Source organism: Amblyomma mixtum, chromosome 3 (assembly GCF_055824585.1).
Source record: "Amblyomma mixtum isolate Tamu chromosome 3, ASM5582458v1, whole genome shotgun sequence".
Taxonomy (NCBI): domain Eukaryota; kingdom Metazoa; phylum Arthropoda; class Arachnida; order Ixodida; family Ixodidae; genus Amblyomma; species Amblyomma mixtum.
The window spans coordinates 332,291,983-332,319,934 of record NC_143014.1 but is presented as its reverse complement, the minus strand read 5'-3'; the positions used below and the strand labels follow the sequence as shown (position 1 = coordinate 332,319,934).

The following is a 27,952-nucleotide window of genomic DNA, read 5'->3' as shown; positions in this document are numbered from 1 at the left end:
TCAAAAGTCAAAGTCTTGCAGTGATGTGATGAGGGAAGCAACCTTTGGAGAGAGGCAGTGTTGCTTCTTCTTTGAGCGCTCTGCCTTGGTTCCCCGGACAGGGTTCACAGCGGCAATGGTCCTGAAGCAAGGGCAGAGCATTGTTACTCTTTGGACAGTGAGAATATCTATATTGTCTTCAAAGAAATAATAAACATTGCGAGAAGACTGCACCCTTCCTCCCCCCAAAAAATTAATCCTTTGAAGCCCACATTTCAGTTTCATCATGTGCACTAGTGAATGTATTCAGTAATCTTTAGTATTCAGTACAAAACAAGACTTCAAGCCAAAATGAACCTTTCCTGAATGTTCACTTTAATAAGGTTTTTAATGATCATAGTGCTTTGTTACTGCTTTGTTACTTGCGTGAAAGCTGCTCACTGAACTCCATCACTAGGTTTTAAAGGGTTGCAAAAACAACGCCATGCAACCTGTTGTTCTCGGGAAAAATCCACTTTGTCTGCACTTTCCCAATTTGTTGATGTCTGGGTAGCAGCAAAAAAATGCATTTATTGCTGAGAAAACTAAACTGAAAAATTTTCCGGTCACTCAATTCAAATTGTGGCATGTGCGCCGAAAAGAACTTCATGACCACATTTTGAAGTTAGTTGCGGGGCTCCTTAGGGCCTTGTGATCCGCACTCAGAAATCTGACTTATCAATAGACTGCAGTCTACTCTTAGAAAATGAGGCAACTATGACAACACCTGTACTTTGTTTCTTCATTTTAAGTAGCTTATAAAAGCACCGCTTCAGTCTCTTTGCAATAAGACCACAGTAACCTGTTGACAAAGGTCAACTTAAGTTTGCATTCAATGTTCCTTCAAAGCGCTCTCTGACACCAGGGCAGCAATGTCTACAAATACACAGGCCGAATCATCAGCATGCCTATTTTGTGTCACCCAAAAGTACAGCCATGAGCAAAAATATTTTTTGACAGGTAATAAGTTTGCAGTACATATTTACGTTCTCTGTTTTTACAAAGATCTAGATGCGTGACAAGGGATATGCACATTTTAGTGAAGCTGGAATTAGCAGAACTGAGCAGAGGATTGTTATTACTAATGCCCCACTAGTGATATGTGAGTCTAAAATGATGTCTAGTGCTGCAGAGCACGCTGTTAAGGGAATGTGACATTACCCTCTCACATCTGCACACAGCTTCCACTGTCCCAGAATAAAGTGCCTGCTGCATACAAAATATTCTCTGTAGGCAGAATCAAAACAAAATTAAGCAATAGCTTCAAATAAAACTTCTGGTTGAGCATTGGAAGTCGCACATTTTCAGTGCTGTAGCATTATCTCCAGACGCCATTAGTACGGTTAACATGCAGGCCTCAAGAATGCAAGTATTAGCAGCCTTTTTCAGTATCCTGGCTTACACTCAGTTTGAACTGGGCTGCAAGGAAAAGGTACTTTCACTATCATGCTTAGCTGTCCTCGAGGCTAGTCAACACAGCTGAGCGTGTCTGTACAGCATCCTGGGCTCCTCACTCCTTCCACATGTACTTCCCCCTACAGATGCACTTTGGAAGAACTATGTGTGGCTTACAGCGCATCCATAAAGAAAGCTTCATGTCAAATGCAGCAATAACAATGCTGTATCTCTCATCAGCAATCCTCACGTAATTAACTGAGGAGCCAATTTATTCAGACAGCACATAGCGATGCGTGTGCCACCACAATATACAATGCTGGATGCATAGGTTATCCTGTATAGTATACAGCTCAAGACTGTAGGCTCAGATACCGCTGAAAGGGAGTCTTCCAGCTGATGGCACCAACCAACCATTATGATGTCGTGGTTATTTTGGCTAATTTGTGGTTAATCCTTTCCCTTTGCCAGCTGGTGTGAAGGATTAGCAAGTGCATGGGAATTAACCATGAAGTCATGAGAATCAGTCGACACCATTGGTTTTTTAGGGGCATTTGCCGGTGCATTCTTCAGCTGTATCCAGCTATAGTCACAGTGCCTAACAATTCATGCTGAAATGAATGCAAATCAAAATACGCAAGAGAAAAAACCCAAACTTTCCATTAGCAGTGAACCTTTCTCCGACAGGTGGGAGCCATGCCAGCCTTAGGGGAGGGTGACTGGTGCAATTGCACAAGACGTCACCAAGATGGGGATGTTGAGTTGCCCTGTGGGTGTCATCCTACACCCTCCCATCCTCTACCCACCCTCCCTCTGTCCCTTGACCTTCAGAACAGACATTTCCAGTGCTCTTCAAAATGAGAGAGACAATATGTATGCCTGAAGCTCGCCAAAATAATTGTATAACTCGCTGCTACAGAGGGTTGCAAAGAGTGCATGTGCTTACAGACGTGGCATAGTTTCAGGCGTCGTTTGTTGCAGGCAGGACCATCTAAATGACATTCATTCCACCCATAAGCTTTGCTGCGGCAGAAGGGAAAGGGGTAGGGGAGGACAGTTGTGCTTACAGAGCTTTGTCAGTTCACGGCTTAGCCCTTGTCCCGTCTCAGTTGTGCTGGTTTGTTCTATCGAACTTAAAACTGCCTTCAGGACGCCCTTTGTATTATCTGAATTGGAACACATCTGACTGTGTCAAGCTGTATTGCCGTTAATGGTGGTAGGAAATAATGTGTGCACCATTTCTCCCTTGTGCATACTCTGCTCTGTGAGATTTTCATTATAACTAGTGCTTCTTTTAGGCACCCAGTGGTTGCCACTGCAAAGTGGTACTGCTTGATTTTAGGCATTAATTACAAACCTAAATGTAGACTAGGCATTGTGCTAATCATCACCTTTTGAAGCACAGGATTTTGGACTGTGAGCCCATATTTACTCGTCATAAGAAAAACTTGTTGTGGACAAAACAAATGTTTTCAATTCTGAATGGCAAAACAAAATGGGCACAGAAAATTGGAATGATTTTGTAGAGAATGGTTGTAGTGCTACCATTGTTGCTATGTGCATAAATCTAGACAATAATTTTGTGCAGTGTTCTGGCAACTTAGAAACAGATTTAATTTCCTGTGCCTGGCATTATGTCGGCAGTGTTTGTTTTTATTTTGAAATTCATTTGCTTCCCCCAGTCTCCTGTCCTGCCTCTTGCATTGTAGTCATGGACTGTGCTAACGAACTCTCCAAACAAGCTGTCTTGCCTTGCCTTGCGCGCAGTTCTAAGCAAGACAATTTATGAAAGAAAAAGAAAGCCGAAGTGCTAGAATTGCTGGTGCGTTGTGACAGTTTTCAAAGAAAACAGAAAAGATGGAAAGAGCCCTTTTTAATGTACAGGAAAAAAATTAATTATCATAGTAAGGTTAAAACTAACCTGATCTAGCCAGGCTAACTTCGCACAGCCTGCTGTTTAAGCTGAGCAAGTTCAGTTCATGCTGACAATAGCTGTTTCGCCCCACTCAACTTTTGCCCATGTGTACGAAGAAAAGTGGTATGCCAGACCTTCACGCCAGTTTTCAGCCAAGGCACTGTAATACTTCGGTACAGAAGGAATCCGTGATGGTTTGGTTTATGGGGTTTAACGTCCCTAAGCGACTGAGGCTATGAGAGACGCCGTAGTGGAGGGCTCCGGAAATTTCGACCACCTGGGGTTCTTTAACGTGCACTGACATCGCACAGTACACAGGCCTCTAGAATTTCTCCTCCAAAGAAATTCAATCCGTGATGATAAATATAATGCTGGTATAATCTTCTATATTACCAACCGGAAAAAGGTTTCAATTCCACTGTCACCCATTTTAACGCCTTCAAAATTTTGCTATGCTGTCTTTTCTGTAGGCACTATTAAGAGCGGAGCATGGAAGACTAAAGCATCATCTTCATGAGTTAAATAACGGTTTCAAAAGAAGTGGGAATGCCATGGGAAAGCCAGTATCGTCTTTAGGTCATAATACTGACGACAGCACAAATGCTGAAATGCAACAAGAAAAATTTGTCACCACCCTATGCAAGGTGCATGGGCTCCATAATGCGCTGTAGTGAAAGTGCTACCACTATGGTTCACCTTTTTTTGCTGGTGTCATTGTGTTTTTCCTCATTTTTCAAGATTCCTCATTGATACTCGCTGAAGTAAGAGCAAGGAAAGTGACCTGAAGCCATGCATGAGCGTGAAGAAAAGGGGTCACGTTCTGGCTACCACGATGCTTCAAGTAAAACTCAAGTTTGGGAGAGTTGGTTCGTGTTGAAAGAAAAAAACTGGTGATGGCGCAAGAAACGGGGACACAGAAGGCACACAAAAGACAGGATTGACGCCAACTCAGACTTGAGTATCTTGCAGACGCACCTGACGTGCCCCCAAGTTGGCTGCAGAACACAGAATAGTGACTGAACCTCCAAGGGAACTATTTTTTGGTTCAAGCAGTACGAGACCACTTGAGACTGGCACATTGAGATGGCAATCAGGTTGAGACATGTAATGGCAGGTTCGGTGCGGAAGCTTCGAAAGAGGAAATGGCCCATTGTGGGAGAAATATGGTCAAGTAAAACTCTAGTTTGGGCGAGTTGGTTCATGTTGAAAGAAAAAACTAGAGTTTTACTTGACCATATTTCTCCCACAATGGGCCCTTTCCTCTTTCGAAGCTTCCGCACCGAACCTTGCATTACGTGTCTCAACCTGATTGCCGTCGCAACGTGCCAGTCTCGAGTGGTCTCGTACTGCTTGAACCAAAAAATAGTTCCCTTGGAGGTTCAGTCACTATTCTGTGTTCTGCAGCCAACTTGGGGGCACGTCAGGTGCGTCTGCAAGATACTCAAGTCTGAGTTGGCGTCAGTCCTGTGTTTTGTGTGCCTTCTGTGTCCCCGTTTCTTGCGCCATTACCAGTTTTTTCTTTCAACGATGCTTCAGTGGAAGTTCTGCCACTCCATTCAATATGCAGACATGATGCACCTCCCATTTTTTCAATCAACTGATAATGTGACTACGCAAATTTTAGTAGACTTCCACTAGCATTTTAGTCTGACTGCTTCAGCATTCAGCATCCAGCTCATTTTCTTTTGTGGTGGCAGCCCTTCCTTCTACAAGCTCAGCTCTAAATATACAGGCATAGGTGCTTTAACTGGTACTAAACTGACTGCTCATACTGACAAAAACGTCAAGACATACTCTAAGTGACTTTTTACTTCACACAAGTTACACAAGATTTTGCTGAAAAAACTAGCAGTCCATATGAAATAATGTTTACCAATAAAAACAAAAGCTGCCTTCTGAAAAAAAAAACACGAGAAAAGATTGAATTATGAAAATATATATATATGGGTGCGTTCAGATAGAATGGTAATCGAGGTCCCATGACCGTTTTTTGTTTTCAATTAAATTTTTTTATGTGATGGATATGTCTTTACAAAGAAATGAACCTTGGTTTTGCAACAAACACTGTAGTTTTCTTGGGAAAATATCACATGTTACAAGAGGTGGAGAATGTCATCTTTCTCCATCTCGGAAAGTTGCAAGTTTGGGGCCCTCCGGCATGCACCATAGTTTTTGTCACGCATAAGTACTTCCTTAGTTAATCTTTAGCACCTTGACTGTACTTTTGCAAACATTAGACAACAATTTACAACAAAATGTATTGAGATATCCCCGCTGAATCTTTTTCTCAGTATTCCCCAGTTGATTGTCCTCATTTGAGGTGAATTTCTTAATTCTGGACCAGTAAGTGTTTTCTCTATAGCGCCTCAAAATTGGCAAAAATTCAGAAATGCCAAAAAAGCGGCAGGTTTGCAGCGGATTAAAAAAAACATCATTTTCGATTTTCTTTAGCATTCTCTAAGCACTCCTCAGTACCTCGTAAGTATAACATACTAAGAATGCCTTCTAGCATATTGTTTTAATTGTGAAAGTAAATACATAACTGAGGGCATGTTCGCATTCTTTAGTATTGCGTAGTATTCTCTCTTACAAAGCGTATCCATCAGATATTAAACTGGACACAGACCAAATGAGGTAACAATTTACCTCGTTTAATATCAAAATCATTTTAAATTTTTTGCAGCTTGTTTTTGCAATCGTAATACGTAAATTCACTATTTTGAGGAATTTCTCGGGAATTACCCAATGTTGGCCGAACATTTGGCGTACTCCATATTTTCTACATTGTCGGGTGCTTTGGTATAGAATTAATGTTCTATTGATACTAGACTCTTCGTTACTTCATATAAAAATGAAAATTCTAGTGGTTTTGGAAGAAATCTACATCTAACACCTCGGGGTTAAATTATTCTTAAAGGGACACTGAGGAGAAATTGAAGTTGGCTTGTATCGACAGAATACCAGCTCCTGATTACAAAAACGCCACTCATACTGACAACAAAGCTCTTGTAACGTAGAAAAGAGCAAGAACCAAAGTACAGGTATCGCCGCCACAGGCCAAACTCGCAAGTACAAGCGTGATGAGATCATAGAACAAAACAGTGTTGCTAGAACGAATGGTTCTAGCAACACCAGGAACCGAGAAACCATGCATCACTGAGGCGCAGCCAATGCATGCGCAAATCTCCTTGACGTCGCCAGATGGCGCCACGTGCCCGGCTGCTACGCGCGCTCCTGAAGCATCGGGACAAATCAGCGCCTGTTTTCCGGCGGTAGGCGGGCTCCCGGTATTCCGCTAGCGGTAACAAGGTACACGGTATGCTAAAGGTGTCTATTTGCGAGAACTTCGTTGACGACTTCGAGAACGAGATCCATCGTAACGCTGGCAAAACGCCAGTGCAAACGTAATCGAAGCGACTGTAGCGACGGCCGCAATAGCCGATAGATGCCTTCAACGTGCGGCCTGCGGTAGCTTTCTTTTCGGCTGCTGCTAGGCCGCACTGCTGGCAGCCAGAAATCACGGAGTCTGCGTTACGTCATGTGCACGTCATGTTCCAAGTCTCTTAGTCCTCTGTCGTCATAGACGAATCCCAAGTTTGAATCAGAGCGGCGGGAAAAACTTTTTCAACTTCGAATCCAAATTTCTTAGAAATAAATGCATCTTTCGCTGCCGGCCAAGTGGCAACAAAGCCATGACATGCCGAACTATCGGATTTTACTATAAAAAAAATATTAATAGTGCTCTCCTCAGTGTCCCTTTAAGGTGCACTGGAGACAAAATGTCTTTTCTTCTGTGGGTACCATTTTATTTTCAGTTCCTATTCAGGACAAGTATAAGTCGGAACGCAATTCTAAATATGGTGCCGCTTTATGTACAGGTTGTAAGTAAAGAAAAGCGTAAACAAGAAATAAAGGTTCCATTAAAGGGGTAGAGACATCAAATTCCAAGGTTGTACAAAAGACTGCCATACGTTTCCTTTGTATGTGAGGACCATAAGAGCGAAGTATTAAATTTAAGGGAGGTCTAGAACATATTTTAATTTCATTTTAAAGTTTGTGAAAATGCTCACTCTTGAAGTCTGAGCCATCGCTAGTGCATCAATGTGACGTAGGAACAGAGAAGAAAACACAAGCAAGTATTTCCTACGTCATTGCACAGTTTTCTGACGTACGGGACAAAGTTTTGCGGTTTCGCGGCCTAGCAACCTTGGTTACGAGTGCTCACGAGTCTTTTTTTTTTCTGCACGCTCGCGAGTGCGATGGTGCTTTACGCCCGGCGTTGCCGCAGGCGATGCCGATGCCGAAAGATCCACTTTTGCAGAGGCATATTGCCCGTGCTCTAATGTAGGAAGCATTCTCTAGTATCATGGATGTTATGTATTTTCTTGTGCGAACGTGAAGTACGCCGAGCATGCCGGCCGGCCGGCCAGCCTGGATCCCGTATGCCGGCGTCATAAAAAGGAGCTAAAGTGTGTTCTTGACGAAAATAATAAACCCTGGGATAAGAAATGTGAAAAATTTGTCATTTTTGAGGATCGCTGACGAATACTGAGCTGCTGGCAAAGGTAACGACTGTGATACGAGCAAACTTTTTGCCACAAGCGCCTCGCAGCTGTCGCTGGCCCGACGTTGCGGTCCAGCTCGCCTGGCGCCCGCTCGCTTCGCTGCTGAAGACGTCTTGGAGATTTACCATACTATTATTTTATTGTGAGATGATGCTGTTGACAGTAAAGCGATGTGTAGAGTAGGCCTTCTATTATAGCGCAGGCGACTTCCGAAGCGCCGGCCGCAGCGACTTCGATGCGGAAGAGGCTATAGGCCTAGCGACGACCACGGCAACCAGGCAGCAGAAGAGCTCGTCGCCCGGAGCGCCCGCGAGCGATGCCGTTGCCGAAAGCTCGAAACATAAGCAGGCATGCTTTGTCGCTGCTCGAGCAGTCTTTCTGGGACTGCTGTACGGCGGCGAAGTGCGACACCGGTTGCAGGCGGAGCTTGGGTAGAGCGGCGCAGCGATGCTCACCGCTCCGTGTCCCTGCTTGCAGTGGGGCGGCAGTTCGCAAGCGACGATCAGTGCGGCGCGTCGGCCAAGTGGCCATATGGCTTGATGAATGTTGCTGCGCGTGGTCTAAATAATGATTGCACTTCGCGCTTTGAGCTCGCTACTTGTTTTCGGTCGGCGAATGTTTTCGCTCGGCCACCGATATGCCCAAGGCACGTCGGCCAACGGGTCCCGTTTTGGTCGGCGGCGTTGTCACACTAGGACGACGCTTGGTCGTTGGGGCGTCGTCGTCGTCGTCGGTGCAGTGTGACTGGCTAGTCGGGGAACGACCAGGTTGTCCGACGCGACCGTCGGCGTCGCTGTCGCGTCGACCTCGGGGTCCCGTCGGCCTAGTGTGAACGCGCCTGAACTGCGCGCTGGTCCCAGGCTGCCCTAGTCGTCGCTAGGCCTAGGTGGTCTCGCTTCCGCAGTTGACGGCGCTTTGGAAGTCGACTGTGCTATAATAAAAGGCCTACTATTCACATCGCTTTAGTGCGAACTCGTACCATAATAGAAGATAAGTTCGATTTCCACGACGCCTTCATCAACGGAGCTAGCAGACGAGCAGCGCGCACGAAGAAGCAGCGTCGAGCTGTCGGGATGGGACAACGTCGGCGTGAGGTCGGCGCTGTTGTCGGCAGAGTGTGACACACGGGTCGGCCGACGGCTTCTATCTCGGCGACGCGACGGCGATGCGCTCGTCAGGCGACGACCGGTGCTCGGTCGGCGTCTGCGCAGTGTGACAGACGCGCCGACAGCACGAAAATCGCTGCCGCCGACCATCGCCAGACTGAAATCGGCCGATCGTCAGCGTAGTGTGAACGCGCCTTTACCATTTGACGTTGCCTACACGCTCGGCGTTCGCTGGCACAATCTGAGCTGCGTCGGGCCTGACGCCTGCCTCCTCTTCGGAATCGCTGGCCAGCGGATCAAAACGAAGTGGTTGTCGGGGTTCGAACCGCGGCGTCGTCTTCTTGGTCTGCGTCTTCCCGCGATTCCTCATAATCGGTGTCTTCGCCGAAATAAAACTCTTCTTGCCGACTCGGAGCTGTACGACTTGCCCTCCGCCCGGCTCTCCGTGTTACGCGCACCACGTGCGTGTCAAGCAGACGACATGCCTACACGACGTCACGGCTTTCCGAACCCACGTGACAACGCATTGTCTGGTTTTTGACGTCATGAAAGAGCCTGGCAAAACCTGGCAACTACGAACCGAAACCGAAACTGCTGGGTACAAATAATACGATTATTAATTATATAATGCGAGTTCATGCTTCTAAGATGGTGTTCCATGCTCACTGAATCGCTACGCATTATTTACAACCCAGAGATACAACACAAAAATTTGGTGTCTCTACCCCTTTAAGAAAAGACATGGTGGGGCCAGTTGCTGATGCGTTTCTTTTTCTGGCATGTCAATCAGTGCTACTTTTTAGACAAGCAGACAGAAATACATGACAGGACGCAATCAATTAAACATGGAGTGAGCACCCGCCCTATCGTGCCTTTCCGTGTGCTCGTGTAATAAGGCAGCACTGTAGGACTTTGTGGGAAAAAAAATAAAGGCAGCAGTTTGTGCGACATTTGCGCAGTATATTGTGCAGCACGAAGCCAAAACCTCTCTTCCACTCCTAACAGTGGTCGAATCCACGTAGCAAGCGCTGCCTTCATTTGACTGAATGCACTTCTAGATATGGAGCATCTAACTCTATGCACATTCCTTGCCGCTTTCCACTCTTCCTTCTTTTTCTCTTGGGAGGCTGTAAGCTTGATTGGCAGAAGCTCCAGAACGATAATATCCTTGAGTGTTTCTTGAATCGTGCCTACAAAGCCGCTGGCTATTTGTATGGCCTGACTTGAAGGCGCTCGCAGGTTGTGGTGTGCTGCTCATTGTTTTACTAAGCCACCAAAGCGGTAGAAGTAATTTTACAGTGCCCAGTAGCATAAAACATCCATTTTGCCTCTTGACAATGTGCGTTGTATCTCATGAGACGAATTTATTCTTTAAGTGAACGGGAGCCTCGTCACTTACATAAATTACCTTTGTGCAGATAGGCGCATTGTCCTTGAGGTGGCCTTTATTTCTGACAGAGCCAAGCATGCAAGAGCTGAGGCATGATACACATTGTCGAAAATAGCAGCACAGATCCCCGCCAATATTCTTGCCACGACAATGAAGGTAAAGAAGCTGACTTTTTGCCAAAGGTATGCTTTTACTGCGTCTGGAAGCAATACTCTCCTGTTTTTGGCGAAATCAAAATGCAGAACAGCACAGTCTTCCAGCTGTGCTTTTCTTCATGTATAGCCCTTCCTTGTACACATCTCATAGACGTAGGTAATCCATCCAATGGTCATTCTTTCAAATTCTGTCATAAATGGTAAAGGTGTCAGTTTTTTTTTTAACTATATAGCTAATCGGATTCCAATGTGGCAGTGAGCCCCTCGTCGTCACTGCTCATTTCAGGTATTTTGCAAGTAAAACTCCATCTTGTTTGCAGCGCCAAGAATTCCTGAGGAAACAAGGAGTAGGTTCTTGGCATGCACAGAGACTGCACATCTTCAGGAGAAAGGGACCTTCTGGACGCGTCCTGCAGTCCCTCAAGGCACACCTCAAAGTTAGCATAGCACGTGCCACTGCAGCGAGCGTTTCAGCCACTTAGTTCACAAGGATATGAAATTTTATGAGGCGGACATGGCTGGCAGGGTGAGCTAGCTTGCAAAGACGGTAAGCTTCTCGCGAGGACCGGATCATGAAGTGTTTAAGTACTGATTCCTTCTCACCTTCCTTCTCCATTCTTATGGCATATATTTAGTGTTCAGAATTTGTCTGGAGCGATCGAGTGTATCCATAATGTAATACTCTAAAACCGCGTTGATATCACCATGCTTTTGCTTATATCTCGTGAATCTTTCCTCTGTTGACCACATGCCTTTTTCATACACCAACTTCTTTGCTTTTTGAATAACACATCTTGTTGCCTGAGGAATGATTACCTGCAAATCTAGCACAGTGAGGGTGCGTGGTAGCACTGTCAGCAGCTGGGAACATTCTTGAAAGGACGTGTGGTGCTATCAACTTTCGGATTTCGCGAGGCATTATGTAGCTTCGGAGCGGCTGCCAAGCGCGGCTGTTTTCTGTAGCGGAGGTAGCTCAATAAAGGCTTCTTTAGAGTAGCGACGGGCGCATTGAATTCTTATGTAAACTCCCAATAAACACAAGTTAACCCCGCCTTTGTCGCTCAGCGGTTAGGGCACTCGACTGCTCAGCCCGAGGAATACGGGTTCGATCTCAGCCACGGCGGCCATGTTTCGATGGAAGCGAAATGCAAGGCACCCATGTACTGTGCGATGTCAGTGCACATTAAAGAACCACAGGTGGTCGAAATTTCCAGAGCCCTCCACTACGACATCTCCCATGGCCTGAGTTGCTTTGGGATGTTAAAAGCCATGAAACAAGTTGGTCCTAAAAGGACGTGCTATAATATGCCTCGAGCTATATAAGTCATTGTGTTAAAAGAATATGCAAAGCAAGTAGGACCATGAAATCTTTCATTATAGGAAAATACACACTATGAAATTACACCTATGAACTCAGAAACTGCATCGTTTCAAATTTAGCCACTTAGATTCAGTACTATATCCATGTTCTGATGCTTGCGCTTCATAAAACAGAATACTACGCAATACTAAAGACTGAAAACATGGAAAACATGAACTCTATTTTGTATTTATTTTTCAATTTCAAACAATATACTACAGACCATTTTAGTATGTTATGCTTACGAGGTACAGAGGAGTGTTCAGGGAAATTTTTAGGAATATCAAAGATGTTTTTTTTTTCAAATCCACAGCAAACTTGCCGATTTTTTAGCTATTTGAAATTTTGTCAATTTTTACATACTATAGAGAAAAAACTTACCAGTCCAGAATTACGAAATTCACCTCAAATGAGGAAAAGTAACTGGGGAATACTGAGAAAAAAATTCAGCAGTGATATCTCAACACATCTTGCACAACGGTTGCGCTGAAAAGTGCCTTTTTTTGCCGTTCTTGAGAAAAGTTCATGATTTTTTGCCGGAAGAAGAAGGCAAGAAACAAAATGTTATCTAATGTTTGCAAGAGTACAGTCAAGGTGCTAAGGATTAACTAAGAAAATACTCATGCGTGACAAAAATTATGGTGCATGCAGAAGGGCCCCAAACTTGCAACTTTCCGAAATGGAGAAAGATGACATTCTCCACCTCTTGTGTTATGCGATGTTTCCCAAAGAAGGCTATGAATTTTCTTGCAAAACTAAGGTTCATTCCTTTGTGTGGACACATTTGCTCATCACATGTAAAAATTTAATTGAAAACAAAAAATGGTCATGGGGCCTCGATTACCGTTCTTATCTGAACACACCCATATATATACAAGCCAGAATGTCCGAATCGTAGCTATAGCATACTCTCCAAATAATGTCAGAACCACGTCAGCTGCCAGAGCTCAAGAACAAAGAAGCCCCAGCAGCTGTAGTGAAAATACGATCAAACCATCAGAAAGTTTGTCTCACACTTACAAGAACACAAGTCCTCATACTTACAAATAGCGAAAGAATGCTGACAATTTCTGCGAAGTACCACCTATGACTTATCAAATTCATCAAATCTACATGGTGACACATTCAAATCTATCCATAAACAATGGATGGTTACATGGCGACAAAAGGGTTACTGGCATTGCGTGCACATGTTCACTCTTCAGCAAAATCTCTCCCCCAGGTCCTGTGCTGCCCTGGCCAAATACCTATGACCCCTATGAGCAAGCAGTGTGTATAACTTCCACCAAAATAGCCATACACTGCTACAAAATCTCAGATGCAATATAGTACCACCCTCTCCAGGCCTTTCATATTAGTAACTGGGCACCATGCAAATCAGGTAGTACAGCCATAATCTGTGAAGAAGTGGTTGAAGATCAATTCCAGAAAAAATAGTTTTATCTGTCTTTCCTTTCTACATATTTCTTTAGAGCGCTATTTTACCAGCTGCAGTAACAAGCAGCAGCAGCAGCGACAAAATTTCATTCCATAGCTGATTAGTTGTCTGGGTTCAGCAAAAATTTTCTTACTTTTTGAAGATTGCTTACCTATAACTATGATCATCACTGCTTATGCGAGAAGTGCCAAACCAAAACCAGAAAGATTATCACAACTCAGTTAACAAGTGAGATAAGTACTTACCGCTGTGTGAACTCTAAGCAGAGGCTTGTTTCTTTGGGGTACACAACATTGAAAGCGAAGTGTGCCAGAAACATCAGCTTGAAAGCCTGGCACGGGTTGGTTGCATGCATAACTGGCAAGGTGTCGATGGATACAGTGAAGTTCTTCGCCGTAAGGAAACTGCCTCCTGCACAAAACAAGTTTTAAATCAGGAATACTCGGCCGAGTGTGACACCACAGAGGATTATACCTTTTGCAATGATGAAAGGAGAACATCGCACGTCCCCGATGTCATCATCACTGGCAGATTCCTGGTGTAAGAGAGAGTTAAATGTGTATAAGAATTGTCTACTAAAGTAGCACCACGTGAAAACTGCAACTTTAAGCCAGTTACAAATAAGCATGTAGCGAAGCATAAGTATAAATAAGGCATTTCTGCGCTCAGGCTCTTATTTTTCCCAACAATGCGTGGTGAAATGCTTTGGATTGTAAACAAATAAGTGTCAACCACATGTTAAAGCCCTAAAAATCTACACAGGCATTTACATGTGTTGGATTGTGTACAATACATAAACACTGCATTATTTTAGTCAAATGCAGCCCAAGAACACAGTGTAAATGCCTTTCAAGAGCAAAAGAGGCCCTCCATCAGGTGGTGTCAAGGGACTGTCCTAGCACTGCAGTTAATCCGGCAGACCGGTAGTGAATAACCTTGCACCTGCCAGCCCCCTCAAATGTCACAGGGGATTAACCACGTCATTGACAGGCTAGTCTGTGAGGCAATTACCGCTACATTTTTTAGTTGTAGCTGCTTTAGATAATGTTGGGTTATCTAATCGTATTAGATGATGCTACCTTTAGATAATAACAGTAATGTAGAAAAGAGATATTGCAATATAGTATTGCATGTGGGGCTGAAAACGACAAACTGACACTTGAGCTATGAGGGATGCCATAGCGGACAGCTCCGGATTTGATCTATATCTTAGACTGCAATAGTTACCTCGACTACACTGCAGAATAGCTCCCGGTCTTCATCGAAGATGGCAAGTAGGAGGAGGGGAGTGGCTTCGTACTCTACGGTCATTGATTTCGTTTCATTTCTGGCTTTTTCAATCTCCTCTAGGCATGCCCTGACGGTTGGCTTCTTAATTAAACTGTGAGCATACCTAAAAACCTGTCGGCCAACAGTCTTCACATGATCATCAAATGTTTGTGAGGCATTGAACCCTAGCAATACACTGACATGTGAAAACAAGTATGTTTCTTTGAAGAGGAACGGCCAGTTTTCTCTCACAATCAGCACACTTCTGCTGCCATTGATCATCTTCCTCTGCGATGGATATGTATCGTTCATTAGCTGGGCGACCCGAGAACTGTTTGGTGAAGCCAGCCTGAATTCGGTTTGCAGCTCTTCTCTTTTTTTCTCTTGAGTTTCAGCCGTTTCCATCAAAGGAAGGTCAGGCTGCCAGGCTACGCAGCCATAAGAGTCCTTTTGTAGTTGCGGCTTTTTTGTGGTCAACTCTTCCGCTTCTGAGACACACCGCTTTGTACTCTGAGAACTGTGCCTTCTTTTGTTATTAATACAATTCTCCAGCTTCCATAGAAGAGTTTCCAGTCCTGTTGCTATGACGGTACCATTCAGGGTGTCCTCAAAAGTTCTTGGAAACTTGCTGACAATTTCACTCGCAATGGCTCGCAGCTCTTTGCGCCCGGGCTTCTGGTAGCAGGTAAGCACCCTTTCACTTATTATCCTGACCATTTCATTCAGATCACTTTTCAGTGGGCGCCTGCCCTCTTGACAAGCTTTTATGAGTCCGGGAGAAAATGCATCCCATGGAATATCAAAAGATTGGGATAACAAGCTTGTAGATGCTTCACTTCCTTGTGGAATATTTACTTGCTCGGCTGGGGAAGCAACTGTCTGGAATTTTTCAAGTAGAATGCGTCTGGTGACTGCGTTCAGGAAGATTAGGTCAGCCTCCACAATATACTTAAGGTGCTCAATTGACTGAACGCCACAGTCGAGCAGTTTCTGTACAATATGTTGCACCACTTCATTGTCCAGGTGCGGTAGCCAGTTGGAAATATGCTGCTGCAAGTCCATTCCACCTGTCAAAAGCAAGAAATCAAGGAAAATCCAATATAGCATGCTTCAAGACAACAACAGAGTACTTGTTGCGGGCAAGTTTGTACTGCACTAATGGAGTCCAATCAAGGAGGCTTTCAAGCTTCATGCATTTGAAAGGACCGTCACTGCTGACAATGTTGTAGAACTGCATAGCAGGCTCATATCTTGTGTGGACAGTCCTTAATAAAAAAAAGTGGTTGTCATTGCTAGCAAGAATAAGCCTGATTTCCCCAAAAACAGGAGCCCCGTCCACCCGCCTCATAACGACAAGCATATCTTGTTTGTAGAGCAGGCCGTGGATAGTAGCTTGACATGCTGATAATATATTTCCTTGGTCAGAGATCACCTCCTGTACTTCTTTTTGTATTTCTGGTGTGCAAAGCTCACTCGAGAATGAGGAAGCATTGACTAAGCCATCAACACCTTCTCCCGTGTTCTTATATGCCTGGTAAAGCTGATGGCGCTCAGAAAGCGTGTGTGTCAGGTTTCTGAAATTCTGGCAATTCCTTGCACACTTGCGGAAGTAGCCGTGCTTGGTTTCACATCTCATTGTCCACATTTTTATCAGTGGACCAAACTGCATAATCAGAAAGGGGTAATGAAGCAGGTAATGATGCTTAGGTTTCATGGCAACATCAGGGAAGAGATTTGCTCTGCCTGTCATGTAGTCCTCTATAATGTCTTGCAGCCTCATAACCATGGGGAGTGTGACTGCATGTGCAGTAACAAGCTGGACAATCTCAGAAAGCAAAAGAACTTGTTGCCAGATCTGATTTCCAGTTGACTGAATTGAACCAAGCAGGAACAACGGAAGAAAGCGCAACATGTTCCAGTTTTGAACAGCATGGCCTCCTAGCGTTTTTTTTGAGGTGAACTTCACACGGTCGGTCAGCCAAATCACCATGTTTAAAATGAAAACAACTGATGCGCTGATTTAGGTCTTGTAGAGAGATCCACTTGAGGACTGTGACAAAATGCTGAATATACAAAGTGAGGTCAAATGAAACAATGCCCTCGAATAAATCATGTGCCAAACAAGGAGGAAGACCTGGAGAACACACATGGAAGTACTTCAATTGATTGAATAAGGAATTGAATTTCACCCCTTTCTCTATACATGAGCCACTGGCTTGTAGGGCTAATATAGCACTATTGTAATTGGCTGGTGTTCTGATTTCTGAAACACCTGACAGAGCATTAGGAGAAAATAGGTCAGCTCTGTCAGCCACGCAAAACCTACAGATGTGACTTGCAGAGCTAAAATTTTCCACAAAGCCCCCAATTCAGTGGCTTCCAAGGTTATCTCCAAGGATGGCAACCAAAGTGCCAAACAAACGCATTCCTCTCGAAGTTATAAAGTGGCCAGCTTCCAGTTTCTTCAAATCATCGAGCAAGGGTGCGAACACTTTGGCCTGCCCGAAATGTGCAAAATCATTTTTATTGCAGAGCAAGCACAGTTTGAGAGAATGAGTTGCGTATCTCTTCCATGGATAGAGATTACCAAGAATTAAATAAACAGCTAGAAGTTTGTGTTTCTTTTTTGCAGAACCAATTGGATTCACGACCTCAAATGCGTCTTGAAAGAGTATAAGCTTCAGTGCTTCAGGATGCTCCTTGTAAAGTAGAATAGATTTGAACATGTTTCCATCAGTAAAATCTTTCAGGACACCAGAAGTCTCAGGCAGCATACTATCACACTGTGCAATCACCTCTTCATTCTCCAGCATGGCTTCAAGTGTACTTAGTATTGGTACATAATGGAAGGTGGCATTCTTGTTCTTTTTGTTTTTCCCCAATAATATTTCAACAGGCGATACATACAGAAACTGCTTTTTGAAGAAAGAGGAACGGCTATGTTCTGTCCTGAACACACCATCTGGTGCTCGATGCAGTGCCAAAACAGGATCGCCTTGAAATATTTCATCTATCAGTTTATCTATTTCATCACTGCCAAGAGCCTCTTCCTTGAGCTTTTCTTTGAGACAGAAAGCCATTGCAGAAGCATTTGCATTCTGTATGTCATGTACAGCCTCAGCAATAACTTGAACAGTAGATGATGGCACATGGAGCTCAGATAAGAGTCGCAGGTACAGATGAGCAAAAGCAGTGCTAACATGGTTCTTACAGGTTTCTTGTATGCTACCTTGACATGGCTCCATTGCGCTGCATAGCACTTCCTCTTCAGAGAGATTGCTCCCAGTTTGTTCAGCATCATGTGGAGGGGTAGTAACCATTGCTAGAATAGGCCTAGCCTCTTGAACTTCCACATCTGGTGCTGTGCAAAGGGGCTTCCCGTGGTAACGGGAAAGATGGGACGAAAAAGATGCCTTCTTTTCATATGCTTTCTCACATAATGGACATCTTACTTTTGTACCTTGTACAATGTGAAGTTTCAGGTGGGCAATTAGAGACTTATAATCTTTACAAACTTGTATGCAGCTATCCACTGTGCAGACTAAGTCACAAGGCTGTACACTGATGGCAACACAGCCTTCTTGTTCAGCACGTCGAATGCGTCTGTGTTCACGGCAGAAGTGACTATAGAGTGAGCCAACTTTGCGAAATGTTTTGAAGCAGTCTTGTCTTGAAAGGGGCATTTGACATTAAAACTGTTCACATTTTTGTGTAAAGCGATGTGCCTGAGAAATGCAGAAAGTGTCGAGCTAACGCAGCCACAAATGCTACAGGAATACATCTGAAAAGACCACAACAGCAATGAACAGCATTACTCAAATGAAACAGTATTGGGGAATGACCATACTACATGATGTGCAGTCTTAAGAGAAATCATCCTTACGGTACATTTCATTGATCTCATTCCTTTCACTTTGAGCATGTTTTTAAATACAGGGCAGCAAAAATGCTACAGCCGAGTTATACAAGTGGGTTTCAACAGCTAGGTAGCTCTTCAAATCCAGCAATGTAGTGATACAACAATGTTGCAATTCCATCAATAATGAATAGCTGAAATTCCCAAGACACAAGTTGAGCATATTTTTAATAGCCATTGTATATTTAGAAGTTCTGATTGTTAGACTTTATTCTCATCCTCTTTAGATGTGGCCGCTAAATGACATCTTATGAATTCACATGCTTTAACCTATGAGAGAAACCTTCCCTACCAATTCTAAGCTCTGGATTTAGAGCATGTGCAGTCAAAATTTCTCTGTGTGGCTAACCTGATCACCCACAGGCCACTGTGCGTCCTACTAACTTGCTTCATTCAAATGGGTGCCCATGAAGACCACATTGTCTTCATGTGCACTCAAACTTCGAAATATGTTCAGGTACGTTCAAAATAATTCTTTACTGCAGAATATTAGACGGTAAGTTTTTTCTAAGTGCTTTATTGAGTTTCTAGACTGATTCACCAAAAATCTGTAGGGAAGTTCACAGGTGATGCCGAATGAAGCACGACAAATTTTGAAAAGACATATATAGCTCCGCTGGTGGAGCTTGTCAAAACTTCATTAACATATGTCCTGTCTACCACAGAGTTTTATACCCGTGTCGAAATGGCATTTGAGTCGGCATTTGGCCTTGACAGACTCCTGCGATGCTTCACGAGAATTTCCAATTGCATTTAAAAAATTCAGGGGGCACTTTGGCTCCCTAAAGTGCTGCAAGGCGAAAGCGTTTCCTGGCGCACTGTTTTTTTATTTATTTTTTATTTTTCATATCTTATATTTCCAGTAGAGTTAGTTCTTGGGCTAGTTGGTGTACTTGATTTACACTCATAGTTTTTCAGCGCAAAGGCACGCGGCCAAAGAAAGGAAGCAGGAAGAGAAGAAGGACGAACACAGCGCTGACTGTCAACTGTTTATGTAGGGACGCACACACAGCTTAAATACACTCAGACCAGCGCAGGCGCACACTGTGCAAGGTAAACAGGAAGAAAACTCATTTCACATCTTTATCGCAAAAACTTTGATAGGAACATCTTTTCTGCGGCATACAAAAGAACTGAAGTATCACTGACACATTCTGACCCTGCTCTCTGAATATAATATGTCTCTATCGTTTCACGGGTTGTTTTTGATTTGCTTGTGCTCAGAATCCGTACTCCTGAAAATACCGGTGTACAGTCCTTGCAAGTAGCGCAGTGCTCGACAAGGTTAGCACCTTCCCCATTCCTTAAGTCTCTTGCGTGCTCCCTGAGCCGGTCGTTGACGCAGTGCCCAGTCTGCCCGATGTACAGTCGGGGACAAAAGTCTCCGGACCACGTCTTCCTCTAACGAAGCCGATAGCTCTGCTATTAGTCGGCGGCTGGAGACCGCACGTGTGGAGGTACAAGTTAATTTTTTGTTCTTTCATTTCCACAAGTGCGGTCTCCAGTCGCTGTCTGATAGTAGACCTATAAGCTTCGTTTGAGAAACACGTGGTCCGGAGACTTTTGTCCCCGACTGTACGATCTGCCACACGTCAAGGGAATGTCGTACACAACGCCTGTGGCGCATTCCGCAAAGCGGTTCACGTGCCTCTCTTTACACCCAGGTTTTTTGTTTTCACCTGTGATGCGTCGGGCCAACTGGCCAAGCTTCCGAGGGGCTGAGAAGACCAACGGCACGTTGTGCCAGTTTGCCACCTTTTTGAGGCCATGGGAAACTTTGTGCACGTATGGCATCACTTCAGGCCTTACTTTAGCCTGCGGAGGGGTTGCCTCCTTGCCAGGCTTCAACCTCTTCAAGAGCGCTTCTGCAACAGCGACAGCAACCGACCGAGGGAAACCGGCGGCCTCAAGCCTAGCCAATTGTTTCCCGAAACTATCTTGCATATCATGCACACATGATTTTCGGAGTGCAGACTCTAAGCACAGTTTAGCGATCCCTCTCTTCACAATTTTAGAATGGGATGAGTTATAAGGAAGAAGCTCTTTTTGTGCTCTAGGCGAGTAATACCAGCAAACATCCTTATTGGTGAACCTAATGTTTGACTGGTATCGTGAATTTTTTCACTGATAATGAGCTTTGTCTTTTACAGGCAGACAAGGTCACTGGTTTTGTTGCCATGCCTAGAGCAATGTTTAATGAGAAAGCTTTGCAAGCAGTGAAGAAAAGTTTCGTGGCAGTGAAAAAACGGGACACCCAGATTAAAGGCAAATTCGCGGATTTTTGTAAGCGATTAGAGCTACTGCCACTTGCTAAAGCTATCACAAGTAGTGAAAGTCGTGGGTTACAGGTGTTTTTCACTGTGAAGACCCATAAACCTGATGCGCCGCTCCGTACAATTGTAAGCGAAAGGGGAACATGGCAAATTAATGTCAGCAGATTCCTTCAAAGAGTGTTGAATGACCTCAAAATTAATGATCACTTTTATAGCGAGGAGTTCTATGGATGTAGTTCAGTTCCTAAAGGATAACCAAGATATAAATTATGCCTTTTCGGTTGACGTTAACGAACTTTTTTATTCCATTCCTCATCAAGAACTGTTTGCTGCTGTCAAGGAATGTATTGACGATAACAGACCCGTTCAGTTTCAGAATGCGTCGGGGATGACTGTAGATAACTTTTTAGCGCTTTTAGAATTTTATTTGTGTAGTACATTTATCACCTTTGACAATGAGTTTTATCTGCAAAAGAAGGGAATTTGTATTGAGTCATGCGTTGCCACGGTTTAAGGTTATATCTTTTTAGCGTGCATTGATCACCATTTGCATGATCATTTTAATCATTTTAAGAGTGAAATTGTTACAAAAGTGTTTCATTACGTGGACGGTTTTTTAATTGTTTTGAACAAACATTGCGCCATTCCCAATGAGGATAAACTTATGAGTGTACTGCATGACTTCGAAAATGGCAGGGGGCTCACTTTCATGTACGAGCTCCCGAATGAAGACAGCCTGCAGTTCTTGGATTTAAGAATTAGGTTCACCAATAAGCATGTTTGCTGGTATTACTCGCCTAGAGCACAAAAAGAGCTTCTTCCTTATAACTCATCCCATTCTAAAATTGTGAAGAGAGGGATCGCTAAACTGTGCTTAGAGTCTGCACTCCGAAAATCATGTGTGTATGATATGCAAGATAGTTTCGGGAAACAATTGGCTAGGCTTGAGGCCGCCGGTTTCCCTCGGTCGGTTGCTGTCGCTGTTGCAGAAGCGCTCTTGAAGAGGTTGAAGCCTGGCAAGGAGGCAACCCCTCCGCAGGCTAAAGTAAGGCCTGAAGTGATGCCATACGTGCACAAAGTTTCCCATGGCCTCAAAAAGGTGGCAAACTGGCACAACGTGCCGTTGGTCTTCTCAGCCCCTCGGAAGCTTGGCCAGTTGGCCCGACGCATCACAGGTGAAAACAAAAAACCTGGGTGTAAAGAGAGGCACGTCAACCGCTTTGCGGAATGCGCCACAGGCGTTGTGTACGACATCCCCTTGACGTGTGGCAGATCGTACATCGGGCAGACTGGGCACTGCGTCAACGACCGGCTCAGGGAGCACGCAAGAGACTTAAGGAATGGGGAAGGTGCTAACCTTGTCGAGCACTGCGCTACTTGCAAGGACTGTACACCGGTATTTTCAGGAGTACGGATTCTGAGCACAAGCAAATCAAAAACAACCCGTGAAACGATAGAGACATATTATATTCAGAGAGCAGGGTCAGAATGTGTCAGTGATACTTCAGTTCTTTTGTATGCCGCAGAAAAGATGTTCCTATCAAAGTTTTTGCGATAAAGATGTGAAATGAGTTTTTTCCTGTTTACCTTGCACGGTGTGCGCCTGCGCTGGTCTGAGTGTATTTAAGCTGTGTGTGCGTCCCTAAATAAACAGTTGACAGTCAGCGCTGTGTTCGTCCTTCTTCTCTTCCTGCTTCCTTTCTTTGGCCGCGTGCCTTTGCGTTGAAAAACTATGAGTTTATATTTCCATTTTTATTTTTTTTTTGTTTCTTTTCATTGATGTTTTGTATTTTTATTTTTTCATATTTTTCATTTAATTTTTAGTTTTGTTCCTGTTCTAATTATTTTTATTGATTATTTTATTTTTTTATTTTTTATTTCTTTTATTTTATATATGAAACCCATGCATTCAATAGATGCGCCAGTGGTACCGTCTCCGCTCCAAATGCCAAAGGCCCTGGTTCGATTCCCAGCCTCGACGCAGTTACTTTTTAAGTAGTGACGCCGAAACGCGGGCAAATCTGCCGACATGGCTGCCGACGGCAGTATTGAGGCATTAAAGGCTTTCGCTTTAAAAGCTTCAGCATTCACTCGCCGTTTTACAATAGTGCTGCTGCCGTCGAGTTTCGCTTGTGTTCGTTCGCTCGTTTTCAGCGCGTACGACGCGGACGTCGGTGGTCAGAAGACCGCCGCTAGCACACCGGTCAGTCCCGTAGACCGACGACACCAGCACGACCAGCGACCTCACATCATTGTAGTGTGTTTTCGAAAGCAACAAATCCGGACAAATCCGGCCACCGAACGGTCACCCGACCTGTCCTCAGCAGATCCGCGGCTCAGCAAAACTCACGCTGAGGCGATGGCCCGAGTAGCTGCGCTTGTCTCTACTTTATCAGTATTAGAAAGAAGAGAAGCAAGCGATTACATTTCATATGTGCACACCTCAACACTCACCAACACTCACCAGGATTGCCAAATTATTTAATTTTAATCAATGGCATCGAGCCGATGTGACCCAAATACCACCGAGCAATACTTCAGGCGGCCGGCAACAGTCGCCGGCGTCACTCGAGGGCAATAAATTAAGCCGTCCAAATTAATGAGAACGGTCAATGAACATACTTCAAGATAAATTGATTTAAAATCAAGTGTTGGTCACATCGGCGAAAGCAGAGACAATAAGCGAGAAACGCTGGTACTAGCGATGTCAACAACAGCATGGCTATCGTGTGTTTGCCAGGGCGATCACATCGGCGCTTCCTAAAGAATTATCGCATTGCGTAAACAAGCAAGGGTACAACCAATGCCAAAGATATAAAGCTCAGCTTGCGTTTTATCTCAAGCAAGCAATGCACAAATTAAGGTGCGCAGTCGTCGTGATCGGCGCATTGCTGCGGCAAGTTCACGCTCGCGTAGTTGATGCTGCACTGTTATCTCGAGGCGCCCATTTAGCGAGTACACGAAGTATTTGGTAAAGAATCTTCAGAAAAACGCAAGCAGCAGATATTCAACAACCACAGAGGCCAAGCAGACGCCGCACGGTGGTGGGCGGGCGGATATGGTTGGATGGTTGCATCGGGCGGTGGCTTGCGCCTACTAGCTAGGAATCCACACACCCCTCCCCCTTGTTTAATTTTTTTTTATTTTAATCTGTGTAATTTGGCCATTTTTCATAAAGTTACTCCTCCCTTGACCTCTTCCACGGGCTGTCCGAAGCAATGGTGATTGCCATTGGAGGATCCGGACTGAGCTAGCGTGTCGAAGGCGCTCAAAAATATCGAATGTCGACTCGAATGACATCAGTGCCGTTGAAAAACTTCCCTGTGGCAGCGAAAGTTTGGCATTTGAAACGCCCGAGTAGAAACTTTTAAGACTGCGTTGAGCCGTGCAACGCTATTTCGGCCGAAAAATAATATCACAATGTTAAATCTTGCAAAATAAGCACAATTATTGCATTACTTACACTTGCAGTAATTAACATCAATAAAAATAAAAAGAAACACTTGTGATCCTTCCTTGGGCGAGAAACGAATTTGAAAATCCCGCGCTCTGTGACGCACTCCTCCGCTAACCAATCGCGTACTTCCCTGGCCTAAAATTTCCCGCGCTTTTCACTCGGTTCTTTTAAGTGTGCATATCTGCAGACAAAGCAAAATTTGTGCACACTTCATTTTCTCGCAAACTATAGCACTCTTACGTGTTTCTCGCTTGTATTCTCCCTCTTCCGCGCGCTGTGCACCTTTAGTGAGACACAGTAAAGCAGCAGTGACGCATCGGCGGTGAAGCGGCTGTGGCGGCCACGCTATTTCGAAAGAGTAGCATTCGCTCTCCACGCAAACGCAGGCGTGCTCTTGATTCTTTTCAAGTGCATTAGGACGCTCAAAACTAGTTGGGGAGACTGCTAGTCTTGAGATCTGTTGCGGTAATTAAAGCTATCCGTCCACTCAAGATTTTCCAATGTCCTCAGACGATTTATTTTCACTGCCCTTTTCAACAGCAGTACAAGCCCGCAACAAGACTTACAAAAGACGACAAAAAGCGTATCATTTATAACGGTAAAAATGTGCACCACTCACCTTGTGTGCGGACGGTCTTATTGGTGAAAATCCCGGACACAGCACGCCGGTATCTTAGTTCACGGGACCGCTCATCACGTCCATGCCGTTACAGTGTAATGCCGTCAATGGATGAATGCAGGAACGCAGCAAATACGACTCCTTCACATTCTGCGCGCTAATATTTCCCGTAGAAACTTTTTGACGCTTAAAATATGTAATGTGATTTTTGAAAGGTTGCAAAGGTTTTTCGGATCACTTTTTTGTGTAACGGCAGTGCCACGTCACCAACGTTCGGTGAAATGGGGGTGTTGCGGCTCCAAAAACAGAAAATTACTTTCTTTTCCGTGAACGTGTTTCTGTTAATGGCGCAAAACAGATATTCTCTGTATGACAACAGAAAATTTCCGTAAAAATGCTTGTCATTTCACACACATTTCTTACAGTGTAGTGAAGCCTCACGCTCGCTCAATCATCACGGAGCCCCCAGTCGCAGTACCAGGGTGCCCCCTGTGATGCGCGCTTGCAACGAATTCCGTTAGGCCTCAGTGCGCGTGTTGTCAGTGTCCCTGTATCAACGCGTTCGTTTGTCCTAATGGTTGACCGGTTTTTAAAGAAAGTTAAATAAAAAGATCGATGAGGTACCATCACCATGCAAAGCTTTGTTCAAGCCACGACTTGAAGGGTTCCGTCTGTGTGAAAAAACACGAAGTAATAAAGGAGAATAGGCCAAAGTAAATTGTTGATAATAGATTGACTGCTATTGCCATTCATTTTATTTGGTTTGCCTCAGAGACCATTATACGCGCACTGCGGAAGGGAACGACCTTCAGCAGTGCACAGTCACGAGCAATGTGCGAGGGAAGAATTTTCTGCTCACAACTGCATATTTTGTAGTTATTTCTCCGGTAAACTTTGGAATCACTTGCGGATATTATGCGCCAAGAAGAGAGGAAGAACTGTACCTGTCTCACGTATTACGGATTAATCAATAAAATAATGCTCCAGGTTTTTCCCACCTCATGCTGCTGAAGACTGCACACTGTTCACATATACTTTGTGGCAATTCATTGACAATGATCGGGAGAGAACAGTTCAGTCGGCCTATTCACGGGCCGAGCTGTCACAGGGCGCAAAACGCATTTTGACTGAGTAATGCCCGTCACTTCAGTTTTTTCGACAGCCCGCCGTATGACAGGAAATGTCCTCGTTATTCACGCACTCGTCTGCCGCATGAATGCTTTGAGATTTTGATTCTCAATGTACAAGCACCAGTAGTAACTTCAAATAACTTGTGGCCGCGCAGTGGCGAGGTAAAGCAGGAATCTCCGAGTAAATCAGTAGCGGCGTTTGCGCAGAACCGCGAGGAATTGCAATGCTTGTTTATCAAGGTTCTTGTCACGCGAGAGGCGACCAGATTTATGAATTTACCTGCGGTCACATGCTTCTTCGTTGTTCGAGATATTCGCAACTTGTCGTAGGAGGTTGGCCGGAAATAGGAGCCACTGCCTGGAAGACTGCAATTGGTTTCGCTTTGCGGGCACAGTTATGCGGTCGCCATCCGTTTAATGCCCATGTCGAGGTGGGGAAGGGCTCGTGTAGATCCACAAGAATCCGCTAAATAAGTATTTTTGGAGGTTAATTAGCTGTAGATATTCTACGGATATTGCTGGCAGCGTTTTACGGAGTTAACAGCACCCTACTGTGGACGGGTTGAGAAAATGGCTGTCGCTGTCTGCCGTGTTCAATTTAGAGGTGGCGAGAAAACCTCGACTTAAGGCGCACATATCACCTACAACAATCTCCAGCACAGCTGAAACAGATGAAAGTGGCTGTGTTGTCCGTTTCTTTCTTTCTCTGCTCTCTTCTTTGGCCTTCGGCATTGCGCTGCTTCGATCAAACAATGGCTATAATCGTTCCACATAAATACATGTCGCTTCGTGCGTGGCAAGCAATGTGGAAATGCCGCGTTCCGGCCTCTTTAAACAAGCTACATGAATAAACAAACACAAGAGAACATGTGGGCAGTAGTTCAGCAAACGGTTAGGTTTATGTTGGCGGCTCCGGCGATGCGTTAGCATTACCCTCGGAACCTTTTGCCTATTTCTGCTGGCTACAAATACAACAGTGTCGTTTTGCAGCAGCAGTTATACCTTCTTGCCGCCTTTTTGTTAGTTAATCACGGCTAGCGTGGTGTTCCCTCCTTTGTGTTCTCATCGGACATACAGAGGGGCTTTATGGGAGCAGCGCATAACCCGTGACTGGCTGCTGGCGTGGAAGTGCTTCTGTGGTGATTTGCGGCGGTACCCGGCCTTGGCTCCCGCTTCTTTCTGTCTGCAGCTGCCCAGCCCGAAACTCAAGTGCTGCAGAAGGCGATGTCAACGGCGTATGCTTCCCATATTGTGAATTTTGCTTCCGGCGTACAGTATGCTCGAAGGTGAAGCGAATGTGTGTAAATAAGTTACAGGACACGATCTCCTACACCTTTATGCTCCTTCATTACATCCGGGGGCTCTTGGCTGTGTTTTGTGAATTTAGTTCCTGTCCCCTTTTAGGTCCTCTTTCCTGATACCACCATGATGACAAAGGACAAGAGTGTGGGCGTAACTAATACACGTTTAAATGACCGAGAAACGAGGATATTTCCTTCATTCGCAGCCAGAAAACCGACGACGGCGACCAGGAGCATGCTATGGAGAAGATCCGCGAAATTCTGAACTTCGGGGTTAGTTTCACTTGAAACATGTCGTTTAATGAGTGGGTATCTGCATTCGCACAAGAAAACGTGAAGTCGTCGAAAGCGTTTCGGATTTCAGTATGTTGATTCAAAAATTCATTCTGAATCTCGAATCGTTTTTAACGCGTTCACTTATTCGACGGCACCAGCCCAAGATTGCTATATTATATCATGACAGGGGAGAAAGTTTGCCAATGCTTCTTCGGTTGCGCTGTCATGACACAGCAGCACTACCTCTCGATGTTGCACGTACCGGCCATCGTGGGGCGGTTATGCGTTGCTCTGGTCATCCAGTCGAACATTTCATGCGAATACCTGCGCTCCTCATGCTGACGGAAGAGGGTAGAAAAGCTGACACTG

The 27,952-nt window shown here is 44.7% G+C and overlaps 1 protein-coding gene across 1 annotated transcript; it reads right to left on the bottom strand.

The window, feature by feature from the left end:
- Positions 1-27,852, bottom strand: LOC149355967 (uncharacterized). Its single transcript, XM_089576229.1, has 5 exons — positions 27,846-27,852; positions 15,467-15,678; positions 13,817-13,877; positions 13,588-13,753; positions 1-121 (listed from the first exon to the last, which is right to left on the bottom strand). Exons 1-5 carry the CDS (start codon positions 27,850-27,852, stop codon positions 1-3), a joined length of 567 nt encoding a protein of 188 aa, XP_089432355.1.
- Positions 27,853-27,952: the final 100 nt, after the last annotated feature.